Source organism: Acanthochromis polyacanthus, chromosome 15 (assembly GCF_021347895.1).
Source record: "Acanthochromis polyacanthus isolate Apoly-LR-REF ecotype Palm Island chromosome 15, KAUST_Apoly_ChrSc, whole genome shotgun sequence".
Lineage (NCBI taxonomy): Eukaryota > Metazoa > Chordata > Actinopteri > Pomacentridae > Acanthochromis > Acanthochromis polyacanthus.
In genome coordinates, this window is record NC_067127.1 from 19,909,236 (window position 1) to 19,926,887 (window position 17,652).

General features: G+C 38.9%; 1 protein-coding gene across 3 annotated transcripts in view; it reads left to right on the forward strand.

The window, feature by feature from the left end:
- Positions 1-14,313, forward strand: part of si:ch211-250c4.3 (uncharacterized protein LOC100535981 homolog) — a 33,765-nt gene extending 19,452 nt beyond the window's left edge. For 2 of the 3 annotated variants that reach the window (XM_022204430.2, XM_051960270.1), the window contains exons 3-8: positions 2,654-2,809; positions 5,798-5,960; positions 8,786-8,913; positions 9,726-9,847; positions 11,877-11,981; positions 12,203-14,313. In XM_022204430.2, the coding sequence (XP_022060122.1) occupies positions 2,654-2,809; positions 5,798-5,960; positions 8,786-8,913; positions 9,726-9,847; positions 11,877-11,973 (666 nt within the window). In that variant the 3' untranslated portion in view covers positions 11,974-11,981; positions 12,203-14,313. Of the gene's footprint in view, positions 1-2,653; positions 2,810-5,797; positions 5,961-8,785; positions 8,914-9,725; positions 9,848-11,876; positions 11,982-12,135 lie in introns of all 3 variants that reach the window. The other variant, XM_022204431.2, reaches the window with a different exon arrangement.
- Positions 14,314-17,652: the final 3,339 nt, after the last annotated feature.

Here is a 17,652-nt window from a genome sequence, read left to right on the forward strand (position 1 = left end):
GAAACCCAGAGGAAATACAACAGGGTGTATGTGTTTGTATGTGTTTGTTTGACCAGTTTAAATGGGTGCAGTACTAAATCCTCTCTTCCTGAATGTGGATTGCTTAATGGCCTCTGTGGAGTCATGGATAAGATCAGTGCCAGTCCTGATAATTAAGAATGGTTTCTGGTTACAGATCCTCCCACCCCCGCATCACCAACAGTCCCTAAGGAGGTGAGGGTCTTTTCCTGGAAGGATTACTTTATCTTATCTTAATTAGTCACCAATAAACTACTAGAGGTCTGACAGTCTGGAAGCAGAAAAGAAGCTCTGGGGAGTCAACAGATGAGGAAATCTGCTAAATATGACATTAATCCTTCGAATTGGATTGATAAATTTTGTTTCAGATGCATGTTGGGTCTGGACAGCATTGCTCAGTCAAGTCTAAACATTTCCATACTGCTGGAATTCAAGTTATTACAGCTCCTCTGATGTCCATTTTGTCTCACAATACTCTTGTAACTCACCTCAAAATCATGTTTAGACATTTAAAAAAACATACAATACGAGTGACATTGTCCATACATTTGTAATCACTGTGCAAACACATTTTGACAGTAGCTTGTGTAAGATGACTTTACATTGTGCAGACTCACCAAAAGATAAGGAAACGTTGAAAAAAACAACATGGTTTGCGTAAAGCTTGCAGCACAGAGACAACCTTGCAGTGTGTTGCAATGTGTTATGTCCCTGAACCACTAAGATAGGGGTACCGATATCTGTCTCAAATATGAAAATTAAAGCTGCAAAAGATCTTTGTGCCTGTCATCTCATGCTTGTGAGCATGCTTTGTAGCTTAAGTCATGATTCTAAATTGGCCATTAGTGTTACTGTTACTACGCATGGTTGGTCATCTCTTTGTGTTGAACTTGTGACTTGTCCGTGGTGTACCCAGCCATGTACAAACTGGTTCAATATGTAATGACTATGATGTGAAGATGAAGAGGACAATGTCAAAATGAATTTATTGAAACACAAGCAGCCAGTGGCAGAGAAATGCTCTCAAGGTTGCATTGCATAGCCTGCACTCAGCATACGTTTGAATATGATCAAACTGAAAACAAATTGTATACTAGTAATTGCATTTTTATGCAATTAATTTGTAGCAGCAAGGGTAATGCATCATCAATTATGCTTTTGAATAAGAGCAGGTGCTAAATTAAATGTTTGCCACTTAACAAAACAGATTAGAATTCATTTATTGTCATATTTTATGTCAAATTTTGCAACAAACTCCATCAATAATCTCTCAGCGCATTATAAATAAATATAGAGTGCATAAGGTAGTATATAAGTTTCTAGTAAGCACTCAGGTTCAGACAGTTAGTGTGAGTGTTTGGCATGGTTCACTTCTCTTTTGGCTCTGGGGTAGAAGCTGGTACTCAGCCTGTTTGTCTTTAAGAATGTTTTGTGCTCTACTGACTCAGCGAGAGCTGAATAAGTCCTCTAAAGAAATCTAATTCAATCCTCGCTTCTACTTTTGTGCTGCCTGCCAGGGCTGATAAAAATCCCCGTAGAGCCCAGTGACCTGGCTATGTCCTCAGGTGTATTAAGATAAGATAAGATAAGATAAGATAAGATAAGATAAGATAAGATAAGATAAGATAAGATAGACTTTATTGATCTCACAAAGGAGAAATTTACCGTTACAGGGCTCTTAGAAACAAAAAACAGAGGAGTGCAAAAGTCACGAAAGTGCAAGAACAAGAAGAGTGCAGATATTTACTCGATAGAAATGTTGATGCTGACCATATCAGTAAAATGCTCAATGACAGCATATTTTCAACATATCAGTTTAAAGTGATCTTAGGTACTGTTGATCAAAACAACAGTCTTCACATCAGCTTAAAAGAATGTTTTTGCTCTGGTATGAGCTTCTGTCACCTGCAGTAAAGCTCATAAATGCAGTGCTTAATTTCAGAAAATCTTTGCCTCTAAGCATAATCCGGCCAGTGATTACAAGAATGAGCACAACATAACTGGGGAAACTATTAAGAAATGTGGAGTCGAGTTTTTATTTTTAACCCTCCTGTTGTCTTCAATTACAGGCACCAAAAAATATTGTTTCCTTGTCTGAAAAAAAATCCAAAAATTCGGCAAAAAATAGTCCCCAAATTTCTGATAATTTGCAAAACCTTTAGGAAGAAAATTCCAATAATTCCTTTAAAGTTCCCATAAAAGTTTTATTTTTAAAAAAATCTTCCGAAAAAATCAGAAAAATATCTAAAGATTACATTTTTATCAGTAAAACTTCCAGCAAATTTCACTGGATTTTGGTTGATTTTTTTGTGTGAATGTTCTCAAGAAACATTTTTAACATTTCTTTATTTCCACCAAAAAAATTTTATTTTCCAAAAATGTTGAAAATGTGGACATCAGAAGTTTCACTGTGAAAATATATTTTTTTCCCAAAATTTTCAAACTTTAAAACGGGTCAATTTTGACCCGCAGGACAACACGAGGATTAAAGTACTGTGCTTCAATAATTCCAAAGTAATCTTGTTCTTCTTCATGCCATATAATTAAAACAAAAAGGCCCAAACAACAAGTGACTTTACCCGCTTTTTCCTGCTGCCTTCATTAACCAGCCCATGTTCTGTTTCTATGGGTACAGCAAGCAAGTTCCAGCCCTCTGTGTTCAGGCCTGGGTTACCTGAAGCACATCTGCCAGCTCATGGAGAAGATCGGCCAGCTGCAGGAAACCAACCTCCAGCTGCAGAGGAAGCTCTGCAGTCTGCAGAAGGACAACAGGATGACAAAGACCAAAGAGGTGTGCGACTGTTCCTTTGTTTTGTTTTGTTTTTCTCAGTCTGTAGCTCTGATGTAAGCAAGCAGGAATGCCACAATCTTGGGAGTCACACCTTGTTATTTGTGTTTATCTCAGCTTGATACTGTGACTTCAAAGCCGTAACAGAGCCTATCCCACACACTAGGCTGTAGATTTAAAAAAAAGAAAAGTGTATTCATCCGGCTGTAGAGTCCAGGACACATGGATTTTTGAAGGCATTCTGTGAAAGGTAGGGCCTCTAGGAGTATGCCCCATGTTAAGACCACACTAGAAAATAAATGTCAGTATTAGCTGTAAAGGGACGGATAGCTTAAAAACTAATGGTTGTTAGTTTACAGAGAGAAAATATCTATTACCCAGTAAAAGCCATGAGACTACCCACAAACATATCCAAAGCAAAAATGCAAAACTATGCAATGGAATTATAATAGCGTATAAATTATTTATCCATAAATGTATAATCTTCATGCTGCACAGTAGAGCGGTGATTAGCACCTTCGTCTTGCAGCTAGAAGATCCCTGGTTTGCATCCCGGCCTGGGCCTGGCATCTTTCTGCATGGAGTTTGTACGTTCTCTCTGTGCATGTGTGGGTTTTCTCCGGCTACTCTGGCTTCCTCCCACAGTCCAAAAACATGCTGAGGTTATTTGGTGATTCTAAATTGTCCGTAGGGTGAATGTGAGTGTGCTTGTTTGTCTCTGTGTGTAGCCCTGTGATAAACTGATGACCTGTCCACGGTGTCCCATTTTCTGCATTTTTTAACTTATGAATCTAATACCAGTTTAAGTCTAAGTAAGAGGATTGTTGCTCACTTCTAAAAACCTTGGTGTAATACAGAAAGAGGGCATTCAGATATCCTGGACTGATACAAGCGCAGTCAGTTTTAGGATCATACACTGGAACAGCTTTTTATTGGACCAGTGGTCAAAGTCAGCAGGGGCTGAGGACTTCAAAGCTTTCAAAGAAACTGAGAGTAAAGCAGAAAGGGAAAGACAGAGAGGGAGAGAAAGAGAGAGAAAGAAGAACAAGGGCGCTTAGTGTTGCATATTTATTTATTTAATTCATACAACTTTTTCAAGTTTATGTCATACCTTCGCATACTTCACAGACAAAAATGTGCATGAATGAACCAATGTATAGATACTGACTCCAGCAAGACCACACCAGGGGATGTTGCACTCTAAAGGAGAGCATCCCTGTCTGAAGTCTCTGAATAGACACTGACAGAAATAGAGGTACAGAACAGTACAGCTGTTCTTCTACACCACCGTTCTCAGTATTTTCTCACAATCTCCTAGGCCTCCTGACTCAAGCCTCCTCAGTTATTTAGGAGAAGGAAGTAACAGAAGAGACATTCCATTGTGTTTTTTTTCTCCTTCACTGACTGTGTAATACCTTTAACAGCCTTATCCTGTGGTGATGGGTTAAGGGCCATTGACTCACTGTGAACCGGTCTCTGCCTGCTTCTGTCTGCACCTGGGTTCCCAAAACCACAGCCTCTATCATCTGAACTAAAACGAAAAAAATGATGCTAACATCTGCAGGCTTGTTGCAGTCAAACTCAGGATTCATAGACTACAAGAATGATGAGGCAACACAGTAGCTTATTGTTGTCTACCCTGATTTGTCTGTGAGAATCTAAATGACCAGCGGTTATGTAATAAAGCAGGTGTGGGCTCTCTGGTGTCTATCAGAGGGAAATAAAAAATCTGTTTGTGTAGGCTGGTGGGATTTGCATATATTATTGTCTGTTGGGGCCTCAATGAAACTTGGGTTTACAGTAGATTAAGGGTACCCCCAAAACAGGGAAGAGATCATTTCAGAAAAATTTGTACATTGTTCTATATTACTCTATAAAATAGAGCAGGAAAAAACATGTTTCATCCCTTGGCTTTAATCTTCTCTCTGCGATGCTGCCGTTGTGTAGTTTGTAGTGTAATGGCATTTTGGCTGGAAATGATGTCATAGTGTTCTTTCCTTTCAGCTTGAATGTAAGGATGTGAGCAAGTCAAATGCCCTGGGATGATTTAGGCTTTTGTAGTCTTTGTTTTACCACACTATACTGACGCACATATTCTAAACTGAACAAATATATGGTGTCTGTGTAAAACATATGTATATAGTGGTGATCTATTAAAGGTAGGTGGGAGGAGTTTAAAATAGGGAAAAGATGGAAAAGCTGCAGAAAGAGGGATCTATTTCAAATTGGGGGGTTTTCTCCAGATTCTAGCCCTCAACAATCTCAATATGGTTGCTCTATTTATTCTCTGTTCTGAATATGAGGAAGCAGAAATGACTGGTCATGACTCCCAGTACATACACTACCATTCAAAAGTTTGGGGTTTGGCATGAAAGAAAAGCAGTTTTGTTTAATGAAGATGACATTAAATTGATCAGAAATACAGTCTAGACATCGTTAATGTGGTAAATGACTATTCTAGCTGATTTTTAATGGAATATCTCCATAGGGGTACAGGGGAACATTTCCAGCAAACATCACTCCTGTGTTCTAATGCTACATTGTGTTAGCTAGTGGTGTTGAAAGGCTAATTGATGATTAGAAAATCCTCGTGCAATTATGTTAGCACATGAACGAAAATGTGAGCTTTCATAGAAATCATGAAATTGTCTGGGTGACCCCAAACTTTTGAACGGTAATGTATAAGTCGAATAGGTCAGATGACATGTCTTCCTTCATTGAGAGGGCAAGAACAAGGCAATTAAACTATACACTGACTTTAGATGCTTCTCCTTGGCAGTTAGTCTCATCATTAGGCTGCAGGTAGTCTGTTAAACATGCTCCAAAAATATAAAGAGTGATCTGTATAAACAATGTAAATATCCCACAGATTATTAGTCCAAATCACTTTCCATTGCAACAGAAATTCATGTGTGATATTATATACAAATGGTAAATAAACAGCATAGTAGTATTAGATTATCATCTTCCTGCTTTCTTTCTTTTTTTCAGGACATTTTTCAGCAGCACTGCAGTTGTGGTGCAGCCAGTTTAGCCTTCCAGGACTTCCAGAAAAGACACTCTAAAAGTGAGTGTTTGTCACCCAGTGGAACCCTCTCTGACCTGTCCACCATCCCAGAGGTCACTAGGCATCCATTCATAACAGCTAAGAAAGGTAATGACTGTGCATATTTACTTTATTTGCATTATAGAAATGTAAATTATGACACACAACCTAGTTGCTCATTTTCAGTTTTAACTCCAAATTAGTTTGTTTGGTCAGTCTGACTCTTGCTTTTTATTGCACTGCTTTGGTGAGTATGGTGGTATCATAACTGCTGGAAATGATGGAAATTGGAGTCTTCAGGAGAACAGCAGCCAACTAACTGCAAAATGAAAGTCAGCAGTGTAGAGCTGTTTGTTTGACAAAGCAAGTATGAGTACATGTGTTCTGGCATTCTGAGATTAAACAAATGTTAGAACTAGAAAATTCAGATGATTCAAACGATGCTAAAACTGGAAAACCTGAAATATAAACTGAATTCATGTACACTGAACGATCCTGTGTTAACTGCAACCCACCGGAAATCCATATAGGATGACAAAGCCGGAAGTACAAGCCCTCTCTCTCTCTGCACATTGTGTGAGTTGAAACTAAGGGCGCACTGAGCTAAGCAGAAATTAAATGAGGAAAACCCAAGGATGGTTTTAGAAGGGTGGGGGGATTTTTTGAGAGAGAAGTGGTTAAACTTTTGTTACGATTACATTATGCACCCCCGGATATGAATTAATTCAAACATAATGATGATAGAAATATCCTGATTGACTGTTAGGATGGATGGGTTGGGGTTTTCCAGAACAGAAGAGGAGCATTTAGAAGAAGTATGCACAAGTACATTGTGTGGTCAGTTAAATTCTCAAGATTTTGCTTGTGTTTGTTCTTACAGACTCTGTATTGAATAAACAGTATTCGCTTCAGACTCTGAAGGCTGTTTGAAGATGCTTTCTTGAAACCTTTTCTGAAGACTCCAGAAGTGATTGTTGACTACATGTTGAACAAAGTTGCTTGATAATCTCTGTCCTTTAGCAGGCAGACTGAGTCACAACACATGCTTGTCAGGATGTAGCTTCATGAACTACATGTACACTACATTGAGCCTTCATACAAACCTAGACTCATTCTTCTGTACAGACTGTACAGTACTGTTGGCTGTGAGTCTGTGATAAGCAGCTGAGTGCCCTTGAGGTCATTGAAATCACCCCTTACTGACCTTAAGCATTTAATTTCTAGTAGGATTCACCCTTCCAGTGGGATGTGTCAACATACACACACATGCACAACCACATATTAAAATTTTACTTTGAGTGTTTCACAACCCGACCCGGAGGCAACCTCACATGTTTTTCTGCTTTGGTGTTTACCTTGTCATCAGATACAAGCCACAGGTGCCACAGGTGCTGTTCATCACTCAGGAAGACAGCTATCTCCCCAAACATTGTCATTACAATTGTGTTTTTGGAGTGACTCATGTCGCCCGAGGAGCTGGTGATCCTTTGGGAAGATGAACGGGAAATTCTGCCATCCTGCTCATGATGGAAACACATTATGTCCCGTGGACTCTAAAATGCTTATTTGTTCCTCTGATAGAAAGGAAGCTGGATCTGAATAACAGAGGGTGACGGAAAGCAGGGATTAGGTGAAGTAAATACGAGTAGATACCTCTGCCTGCACCATCATGAAACGTTGTACTACAGACTTACTGTGGTGTCTGATGCTAAGGTCAAGGGTAGGATTAGAGGTAAACTTACAGTGCTGTTGGATTTTGGATTCTTGCATTTACTCTTGAAAATTCAATGAAATTCAGTGAAACAGTCCACACAGAATAATTCCAAGTTTGTGTGTCATGTCCTTCTAGCGGAGTGCCATCAGTAGAAACTCAGAGCCCTTGTGATAAGGAGAGGTGTTTTTACTAAGAAGTCGGGCAAACGGAGGCAAGAACACAGGCCTGTGTTCATTCCTATCACCATTTGTCATAAGTCAGCACTCTCTTCTCAGCAAGCAGCACATTGAACACACAAATAGTTCATCCCAAAAACCAGTAGTAAAGGTGCTACTGTACATACAGCTAGTTTTTTGACGTGTTTTGTTTTACGTCAGATTAACCATTCACAGTTATCTGGATGAAACTTTTCTTTGTAGTGTTACTCATACATTCGCCTTTTTGGGAATGGTAGAAAATAAGATCTCATCACCATTTCTTTTTCCAGCACGCAGCTATTTCACTCTGTGGACTACACGCCATCAGTTAACAAACACTGTGAAAACAAAAGTAATTAAAAGTAGAGTTAATTGGATTTATATTAATCAGCTGGCCAGAAACAACTTACCTAAAACTATCTAACACACTACTAATTTACAATGGAAACACATTTTGAAAGAAATTATTGAGATTGTGATAAGATACCAGCGTCTTTACAATACGCTCTTAATGATTACACCACAAAGTTTCATGACCAGAAGCACTGGTGCCACTGCTGAATGTGGTGAGGAATAAAGAGTATCTTTGAAGTCCGCAGTATAGAATACCCAACATTAGCGGTCTATAAACTGGTGACGGGATGTCTGGAGATATGCTGGAACAAGTCTGATCTGATTCGATCCTCAGCTTCCAGGACTCAAAGGCTCTGTTGCTAACATCTTGGTGCCTGCTACCACAGGACACCCTCAGAGGTTGTAGAGATGGTTTGGTGGGTCCAAGTTGTTTAGCAGAACACTAAAGACGAACAACAAATTAGGCAGGTGGTCATAATCTTGTGGTTCATCAGTGTTCATGTGGAGTATAGTCTTTAAGGGGCTCAGTTGCCATGAGGTCTAAGTCATGCAGACTAGCAGATTACTGAAAAATAGGGCCAGAAAGGAAGCATTTGATTCTTGTTTACTCAAGCAAACTATACTATGCACACACTGTAGCTGTTCCTTGTCTTTGATTTCTGTTTTAGGCATGAGAAATGAGGGTTTGACACCCATCCCTCTGTGGAAGAGAAGCCTGAGCCATAGGAACTTCACTGAAGGGGAGGTCAGGTTACTTGGGGACAGCACTGAAAGGCTGTCCATCATACAGCCCAGGGTGAGTTGTGCACATCTCATCAGTCCACTGCAAGAAGCACAGCCAGTAGAATCTAGGTTTTGTTAAGAAAAATGAAAGACTTTTGAAATGATATGGAGTCCCACAATAAAAATAAAGAGCTAGGAATCAGTATCACAAGTCTTAGGACACCACTGAATCTGGAAAATTGTCTTTAGCCTTGCGAAGAGATTTTCAGTATATTTTTGTAGAATTTACCACTATCTATCTTTTCATTTTCTACAAGCAAAGGACCAATCCCTGACCTCAGATCTGCATAAGTTCTGAATTCAGTCAGGGTTTAAGATGGCACGCACACACACACACACACACACACACACACACACACACACACACACACACACACACACGTCTGGTTCTTATATCCCCGTGGGGACTTACCATTGACTCCCATTCATACTTAACCCCTAACCCTTACCCTAACCTTAACCAACACCAAAACAATGCCTAACCCTAAAGAAGAGTTTTTGCACTTTTACTTTTTTCAGTAACAACAACATGGTCAAGAAAACACTGTTTTCCCCCATGGGGAACTCATTTTTGGTCCCCACCGTGACACGAGTCCCCACCGAGATAGCGTGGAGTTAGGTCGAAGTTCCCACCAAGTCCCCACCAGTATAGATAAACATGTACACACACACACACACACACACACACACACACACACACACACACACACACACACACATTGGGGCTGCTGACAGGGCTTTAGAACAATGTTCTTGTGCTCAATTGTCCCATCTAAAAGGTAAAATTAGTATTAAATTGTCGTTCTTTTCTGTCACTGTGTTCAGCTGAGTGAAAATTACACAATGGGCCGAATCAAAGACCTGATGAGGAAAACTAAACTGAGGAATCAGAGCAGGCTAGAGCTAACCTCCACTTCACTGAAGATGTCTTGCCCACAACTTTACAGGTAAGGAACACACAACAGTGTGCACTTTGAGCTGTGGGTTCTCTATAAACATTATGTGCACCATATCCTCAGTAACATGGAGGTTTTTGGACCGACTCTGAACTTAATCATTTTTATATTGTTGCACTAGATCATCGCATGAGAACACCATTGAGACTATTATTTTTACAACGTGCAGGTGAAGTGAATAACACTAATTATCTCTTCATCATGGCACCTGTTAGAGGGTTGGATATATTAGGCAGCAAGTGAACATTTTGCCCTCAAAGTTAATGCGTTAGAAGCAGGAAATATGGGCAAGCGTGAGGATTTGAGCCAGTTTGACAAGGACCAGATTGTGATTGCTAGATGACTGGGTCAGAGCATCTCCAAAACTGCAGCACTTGTGGGGTGTTCCTGGTCTGCAGTGGTCAGTATCTATCAAAACTGGTTCTGATAGAAGGGTGGCAGAATACAAAGTACATCTCAGTTTGTAGCAGATGTGGCGACATAGCTGCAGACCGGTCAGTGTGCCCATAAGGGTTATAACTTTTTGAACTTTTTTCCAAAATCAAAGTCCTGCATCATGATTGGATGAACTTTGGTATAATTGAAGAAACCAAACTCCATTTTCAACACGCTTTTAAAAAAGCCCCCCCTCCCCGAAACAAAAAAGTATTACATACACATTGCAGCCAATGACATGGCTTATAAAGTGGAAGCAAGAATAGAAACTAATACTCCAGTATATTATGATGGCAGTACAACTTATCATTGATCCATTATCAGTCATATTAACTTGTAATGGCCCTTGTGATAACTTAGCACGGTTTCGCATTTCATATCATTGGCTGCAATGTGTAATTAATACTTTTTTGTTTCGGGGGGACTTTTTTAAAAGAGTGTTGAAAATGGAGTTTGGTTTCTTCAATTATACCAAAAAGTTAATCCAATGCAGGGCTTTTGGAAAAAAAGTTCAAAAAGTTAGAACCCTAGTGCCCATGCTGACTCTTGTGCACTGCTCAGTGAATGCTCATTGTATGAAAAATTTATGTAATTAATTGTACTGCACTAAAATGAATACTACACTTGGAACAGTGATTTAGCAAAGAAACTTTACATCTTGCGAGGCTTATTTACTATACTATAGACAGAAAGTAGAGAAATAAGAGAATTATCAGTAATGGATTAAGCGCTCATTCAAACTGCAGTTTTTAATTCCGACAGTAGAAGAAAATCTCACAAAAATCATCACAACGTAAATACAAATCATACAAACCATATTTTAGCAAAGATTCCTTCCGTCTCCACTTTCTTTTGGATTTGTTGAAGAAATACAAAAAACTAAAAATCTGAAATCTCTTTCCAGACCAACTGACAAATGCCAGATTTTTAATGTTCCTGTGCATTTGGGGTAGTGTCTTGCCCTTCCACATGGAAAAGGCAACAGCTAAAAACCACAGAAACGTAGCTGTGCTCATAACCCTTGTTTGCTGAAGAAAATCTTAAAAGAATAGAAGGAATGCAAGTTATCTGACAGCTGTGAATAACATTTTGGGCTGAAAAAATGACTTTTGGGCAAGAATCAGAGGGTGACAGGATCCCACCACAGGGAGGTAAAAGAAAGCAATTGGTTTGGGGAAACGCCACCATTCATCCACACTCAGATGAAGGGTGGCATTTCTTTGTTTGAGAGCTTGTACAGTGAAGGAATCTAATGGGAGGTGGAGGACTGCTTGCTCTTTAACCTCTCCCTCTGTCCTGACTGGAGCTTGGCAACAACCCAGATGGACAGAGGAAGGGGTTGGAGAATCAGACCTGAGGTATGCATGTAGGAGTGGAAGAATTCACCCACGGATTTAAACTGAGGCCTGGTGAGTTATGGCTGCAATCCAAGATTCATCACAAGGAGCACTATCCTCTTACTGAGACATGCACACTATCCAGGCTGAGTTGATGTGATTCAGAGCGAAGAAGCGTACCGGATGTTCACCATAAAGACAGTAAAAAGCCATTAGCTCTCAGTACTAACTGTCTCCTTTTCTTTCAGGCCTGATCTAGGACCAGTAGAGCCTGCTGGCAGAAACAGGAACTCCATGATCGCCTTGGACCACCATAGCAAACTGGACTTCCCTTGGCTTCAATAAACATCCAGGTAGAGCATGATGTTTTTCTGGTCTTACAGAATCCACTCTTCAAGGCAAGGATGGTCATGATGTTTGGGTTTGTTGGTATAAAGACCATGCTACTGGATTACATTTACCTGTGAAGTTATTTACAGTCCATATATCTGTTGGATTTTTTGACAGAGATGGTGAAATTGCACCTTGTTTAATTGCACTGATGATCTTTGTCTCTTGGCCGGATCAAATCCAGACGGTCTCGTACGGGGACGAGTATGCAGTGAAGTTGGACGCAGCTGACACAAGACTGAAAATGAGATGATGAAAAGAAAATGGAAAACGAAGAAAGAAGAAACTAAATGAGTTAAAGAAGAGGATTCTAGTATAATGGATGGAAGAATAAGAGGGTTTATATCAGACTTGTGTACTGTATTTCAGTATACTTGAAAAATAAATGATGTCATGAATTTAAGATGAGGCAACTATTACACTGTGACAATAATAGCTTTAAACATTCTCTGTTGATGCTATTTACTGTTGTGAAAAAAATTCATATTTTATGACTTTTTATATGATGGGATGTTGCAAATACACAAATGTTCAAAAGTTTGGGGTCATCCAGACAATTTCATGTTTTCCATGAAAACTCACATTTTTATTCATGTGCTAACATAATTACACAAGGGTTTTCTAATCATCAGTTAGCCTTTCAACACCATTAGCTAACACAATGTAGCATTAGAACACAGGAGTGATGGTTGCTGGAAATGTTCCTCTGTACCCCTATGGAGATATTCCATTAAAAATCATCTGTTTCCAGCTAGAATAGTCGTTTAACACATTAACAATGTCTAGACTGTATTTCTGATTCATTTGTTGTTATCTTCATTGAAAAAACTAACTTTCTTTCAAGTCACCTCAAGCTTTTGAACATTAGTGTATGTTTTAGACAAATGACAGATTGCTTAATACAATGTTTGATGTGTGTTGAATACTGTGAATGAGGAGTGTGTGAGCTAAACCCTGCAGAGGCCAGGTGTGTGTGGCTCATACATCATGTTAACATTAGACCTACAGATGACTTGTCTGATTTAAAAAAAAAATGCAGCCTGAACACAGGCTGTTGCTTTTTATGTTATTTATCATTTCAAATGTCTTAACACCACAGATTAAAGTCTCTTCTTTAAAATAGCACCTGGTCATTGACTTGACCCTGATAGGATGTTGCATAGAAGCATTACTCTCTTGAATTACACGTAATTATTGAGTTATAGTAACAGAAAAGAAAAGGCTGAGGGTATGTAAAAATATATTTGTAGTTGAAAATGCTTGCTTAAAATATTGTAAACTCCTGTTTGAAGCTGGATTCAAAGCTTGTTACCATTTTATTAACTCTCCTAAGATGGCCTGGTGTGTGGAGATTTATCCTCAGACTGGGTTTGAACATTTCTCTTTTAATTCTTTAAACATATAGAATCCAACACCACAAAGGCCTTCAAAATGAGGCTGTACGTTTCCTGAATTTTTGACAAAATTGAAAAGAGGCCATAGGAAACAGCTATAATTGCCTTTGACTGTGGCCTTTCTGTCAAAAGGAGTTCTGTTTCAGTGAGAAGCAGTGACGCTTTGGACTTTGTTTTGTGTCGACTTGATGGGACATGAGTTCTGACTTTTTGCAGAAACACAATGAAATCCCAAGAAACGAATGTCATAACACACTAACACTGCAACATTGCATCACAATTCCAGTTAAGTCTGAAAATACTTATGCAAGATTTGTTTTTTAATTTGAATACCTTGAGATACTCTAGAATATGCTATACTGTACTCCAAAGAGGTAAAATATTTACTGTGCACCCCGCGACCCTAGTGAGGATAAAGCGGTGTCTAGAGAATGGATGGATGGATGTATTATAGTGTGTATCATTTAGGTTGGAGCGGTCTGTAAAGAAAAAGGATGCTGAATTTTGTAAAACATAAATTGTGTGTAATTTACAGCTGATGTTTGTGCATCATATTGCATCAATATATTCAAATGTGTTTTTCAAAATAAAGTCAAATAAAAGAAAATATGTTTTGTCTTTATTGTTTACAAAGTAATAAGTAACAGTAATAATACAAAAGTGCAAACAATAACCGTTTATAATTAATGTGACTTTTTATATACATAGAATCTCATGAAACTAAATATAAAAATGGAAACAAAAGCGGTATGATACTGTGGTATCATAACCGGTGGAAATGATGGAAAATGATATAAGATGATGTAACTCTTTGTGTGGTCAGTTAAATTCTCATGATTTTGCTTGTGTTTGTTGTTACAGACTCTGTATTGAATAAACAGTATTCGCTTCAGACTCTGAAGGCTGTTTGAAGATGCTTTCTTGAAACCTTTTCTGAAGACTCCAGAAGGGATTTTTGACTACATGTTGGACAAAGTTGCTTGATAATCTCTGCCCTTTAGCAGGCAGACTGAGTCACAACACATGCTTGTTGATGCATGTTCAGCATTGAGCACATAATTTATATAATGAGCCCTGATTAGACAGTTATTTTCTCCTATAGTTATACATGATGAAGTGGCTAATTTCCCCAGCAATGTGTTTTCATGCACTGCTTTTCTTATTAAGTCCAAGAAGCTCATTAAAGTTACTGTACTATATGTCATATTAATTGGGGAAGCCGTTGACCGCAACACTGGGCCACATCAATTTACATAGCTGAGCTGGAATGGAAAACATCTGGAAATCAAACCAAACCTATCAATCTAAGTGACTGCTTGTCAGTGTGTTGTCACTCCCAACATCAGTCAGTTCCACACATCACACCACTGGGAGAGTGCTTGTTGTTCGCTGGTGGCTCAATTCACAAAGAACAACAGCTTGTTGCACTTCAAGTGTCACAAGCAGGAGACAAGTAGTCAGATCCTTCAATTAAGTTAGAGCATTAATACAGCAATTTAACATCAGTATCATCAGCTACATGTAGATTAAGTATCCCTCTAAATGATATATTTTTATAGCGTCTATAAAAAGTGTTTACCCCCCTTGGAAGTATTTTCAACACTGAATCACAATTTAATTTGGCTTTTTTGACAACAGAATGGTCAAACAAAGACTCTTTCATGTCAAAGTGACAACAGAAATTAATAAAAAATATATATATAAAAAGTGATTGTATAAGTATTCAACCCCATTCAAGTCATCCATCCATTCTCTATACACCGCTTTATCCTCACCAGGGTCGCGGGGGGAGCTGGAGCCTATCCCAGCTGACCCGGGTGAAGGCAGGGGACACCCTGGACAGGTCACCAGTCTGTCTCAGGGCTACATATACAGACAGACAATCACACTCACATTCACACCTACGGGCAATTTAGAGTGATCAATTAACCTCAGCATATTTTTGGACTGTGGGAGGAAGCCGGAGTACCCGGAGAAAACCCACGCATGCACAGGGAGAACATGCAAACTCCATACAGAAAGATCCCAGGCCCAGACCGGGATTTGAACTGGAGATCTTCTTGCTGCAAGGCGAAAGTGCTAACCACTACGTCACTGTGCAGCCCCAGTTTGTCTTTGAGAGCAGGAATAGCCGACGTTCCTTGTTCAATTTTTAATCTTTCAACCCTCCGGTTGTCCTCATTTATGGGCATCGAAAATATTGTTTTCTTGTCAGAAAAAAAATACAAAAATTCTGGAAAGAAAAAATCCCCAAATTTCTGGAAATTTGCAAAATATTTAGGAAGAAAATTCCAATAATTCCTTAAAAGTTTTATCTAAAACAAAAAACCTCCAAATGTGGCAAAAAGTTTGTGTAAATATTTTCAAAAAAATGAGTAAAAATCTTCCAAAAAGTATCTAAAAGGATTACATATATCAGTAAAACTAATATTTTCTTTAACAATATTCACAAAAAAAAAAAATCAACCAAAATCCATTTAATTTCGCTGGATTCTGGTTGATTTTTTAGTGAATGTTCTTAAGAAACATTAATGTTTCTTTTTTCCACCAAAATATGTTCAAAGTTTTCCCCAAAATGTTGAAAATGTGGACATCAGAAGTTTCACTCTGAAAATATATCTTTTTTTCCACATTTTCAAACTTTAAAGCACAACACAAAGGTTGCATATGGTAGCATATGTTTGCAGGTTGGACGCCACTCACACAAGATAAAATTTGAAAGTTTAAATGAAAAGTTCTGGAAATATCTGTAAAACTGTTCAGTTCAACAGCAGTTAAATGCAAGATATTTAATTTCTTTATGTTGCAATCTTGCCAGTATTGGAAGCTGGTACGTGGCAAGACTATGCTAAAAGCAGCTTGAGACTTAATTGGAGCCAGAAGACTCCCACTCCATTTCCTCCACCAGTGCAAGCGGCAGGTCACGTGGGACAGCGTATTCAGCCATGTTGGGGAGTCCGTAAATCACGCAGCAGCTCAGGCCGGTGCGGGAGATGTCCATGTCATGGGCCTCAGTCCACTCGTTGGTCGTGATGTCATAGTACTCGACCTTGCAGGTGTTGGTGAAGCCATTGAAGCCCCCAGCGGCAAAGATGCGCCTATCGAGGACCTCGATGCCAAAGTTGCTGCGTGGGTTGATCATTGAGGACACCTCGGTCCAGGTGTTGGTCAGCGGGTTGTAAGCCTCTGCAGTACGCAGATGGTTGCTGCCATCGGAGCCTCCAACCTGTGGGAGGACAAGTAAAGGGATGTTTAACTCTCGTGTCGTCATGTGGGTCAAAATTGATCCATTTTAAGTTTGAAAATGTGGAGAAAAAAAACATATTTTCTTAGTGAAACTTGTGATGTCCACATTTTTAACATTTTTGGGAAATCTTTGAACATTTTTTGGTGGAAAAAAGAAACGTTGAAAATGTTTTTTAAGAACATTCACATAAACAATATTTTTTGGCGCCCATAAATGAAGACAACAGGAGGGTTAAATGTAAAGAATCGGTTTCCCAGCACATGTCTTTGAGTTAAAATAAAGTAGAAGACCACTAGATATATCAGAATCAGCCCAAATCAATTGCATAATAAATGAAATGCATAAGAATTGTTATCCTGAGGTTGTAGCCAGGATTTAATGAGGTTTTTTATGCAAGCTTAGTGTTGGCAAACACTATCAGTGTGAAGAGTTTAAAATCCCTGCTGATCAACACTTTCACACATTATAGATGTGATTTATATGTTCACCAGTGTCTCCAGTGACTCATATACTTACTGCAAAGACATGACCTGCATACGCAATGACGCCGACTCCGCCACGCTGGATGGTCATGGGAGCGATCCTTGTCCATTGGTTGACCTCTGGGATGTAATACTCTGCCATCTCCAGGCACTCGTTCCCATTGTATCCTCCACAAATGTAAACCTGAAGGTAAAAGGAGGGGCGTTTAGTGATTTTTCTTGGTCTGTACAAGAAATATTTGTACAGAATTGTCGGTAAGGTAAACTAAGAACTTCAGTTCATATCCAATAGAAGCATTAGCTGAAGAATTTGATAGATCTGCTTATCTTCTTAATAGTAGGTTACGAAAAAAAATATTTTTCCATTTGAAGGTTTATGTTTCAGTAAAATGTCTTGTTCATCATAATCATTAGTCAAACTATACAAACAAATTGGATTTCTTGTGCTGAAAATGAATATTGGTTGATATACTGTACATTACCAGATGTTTCATTTTTACAAGTTAAGAAG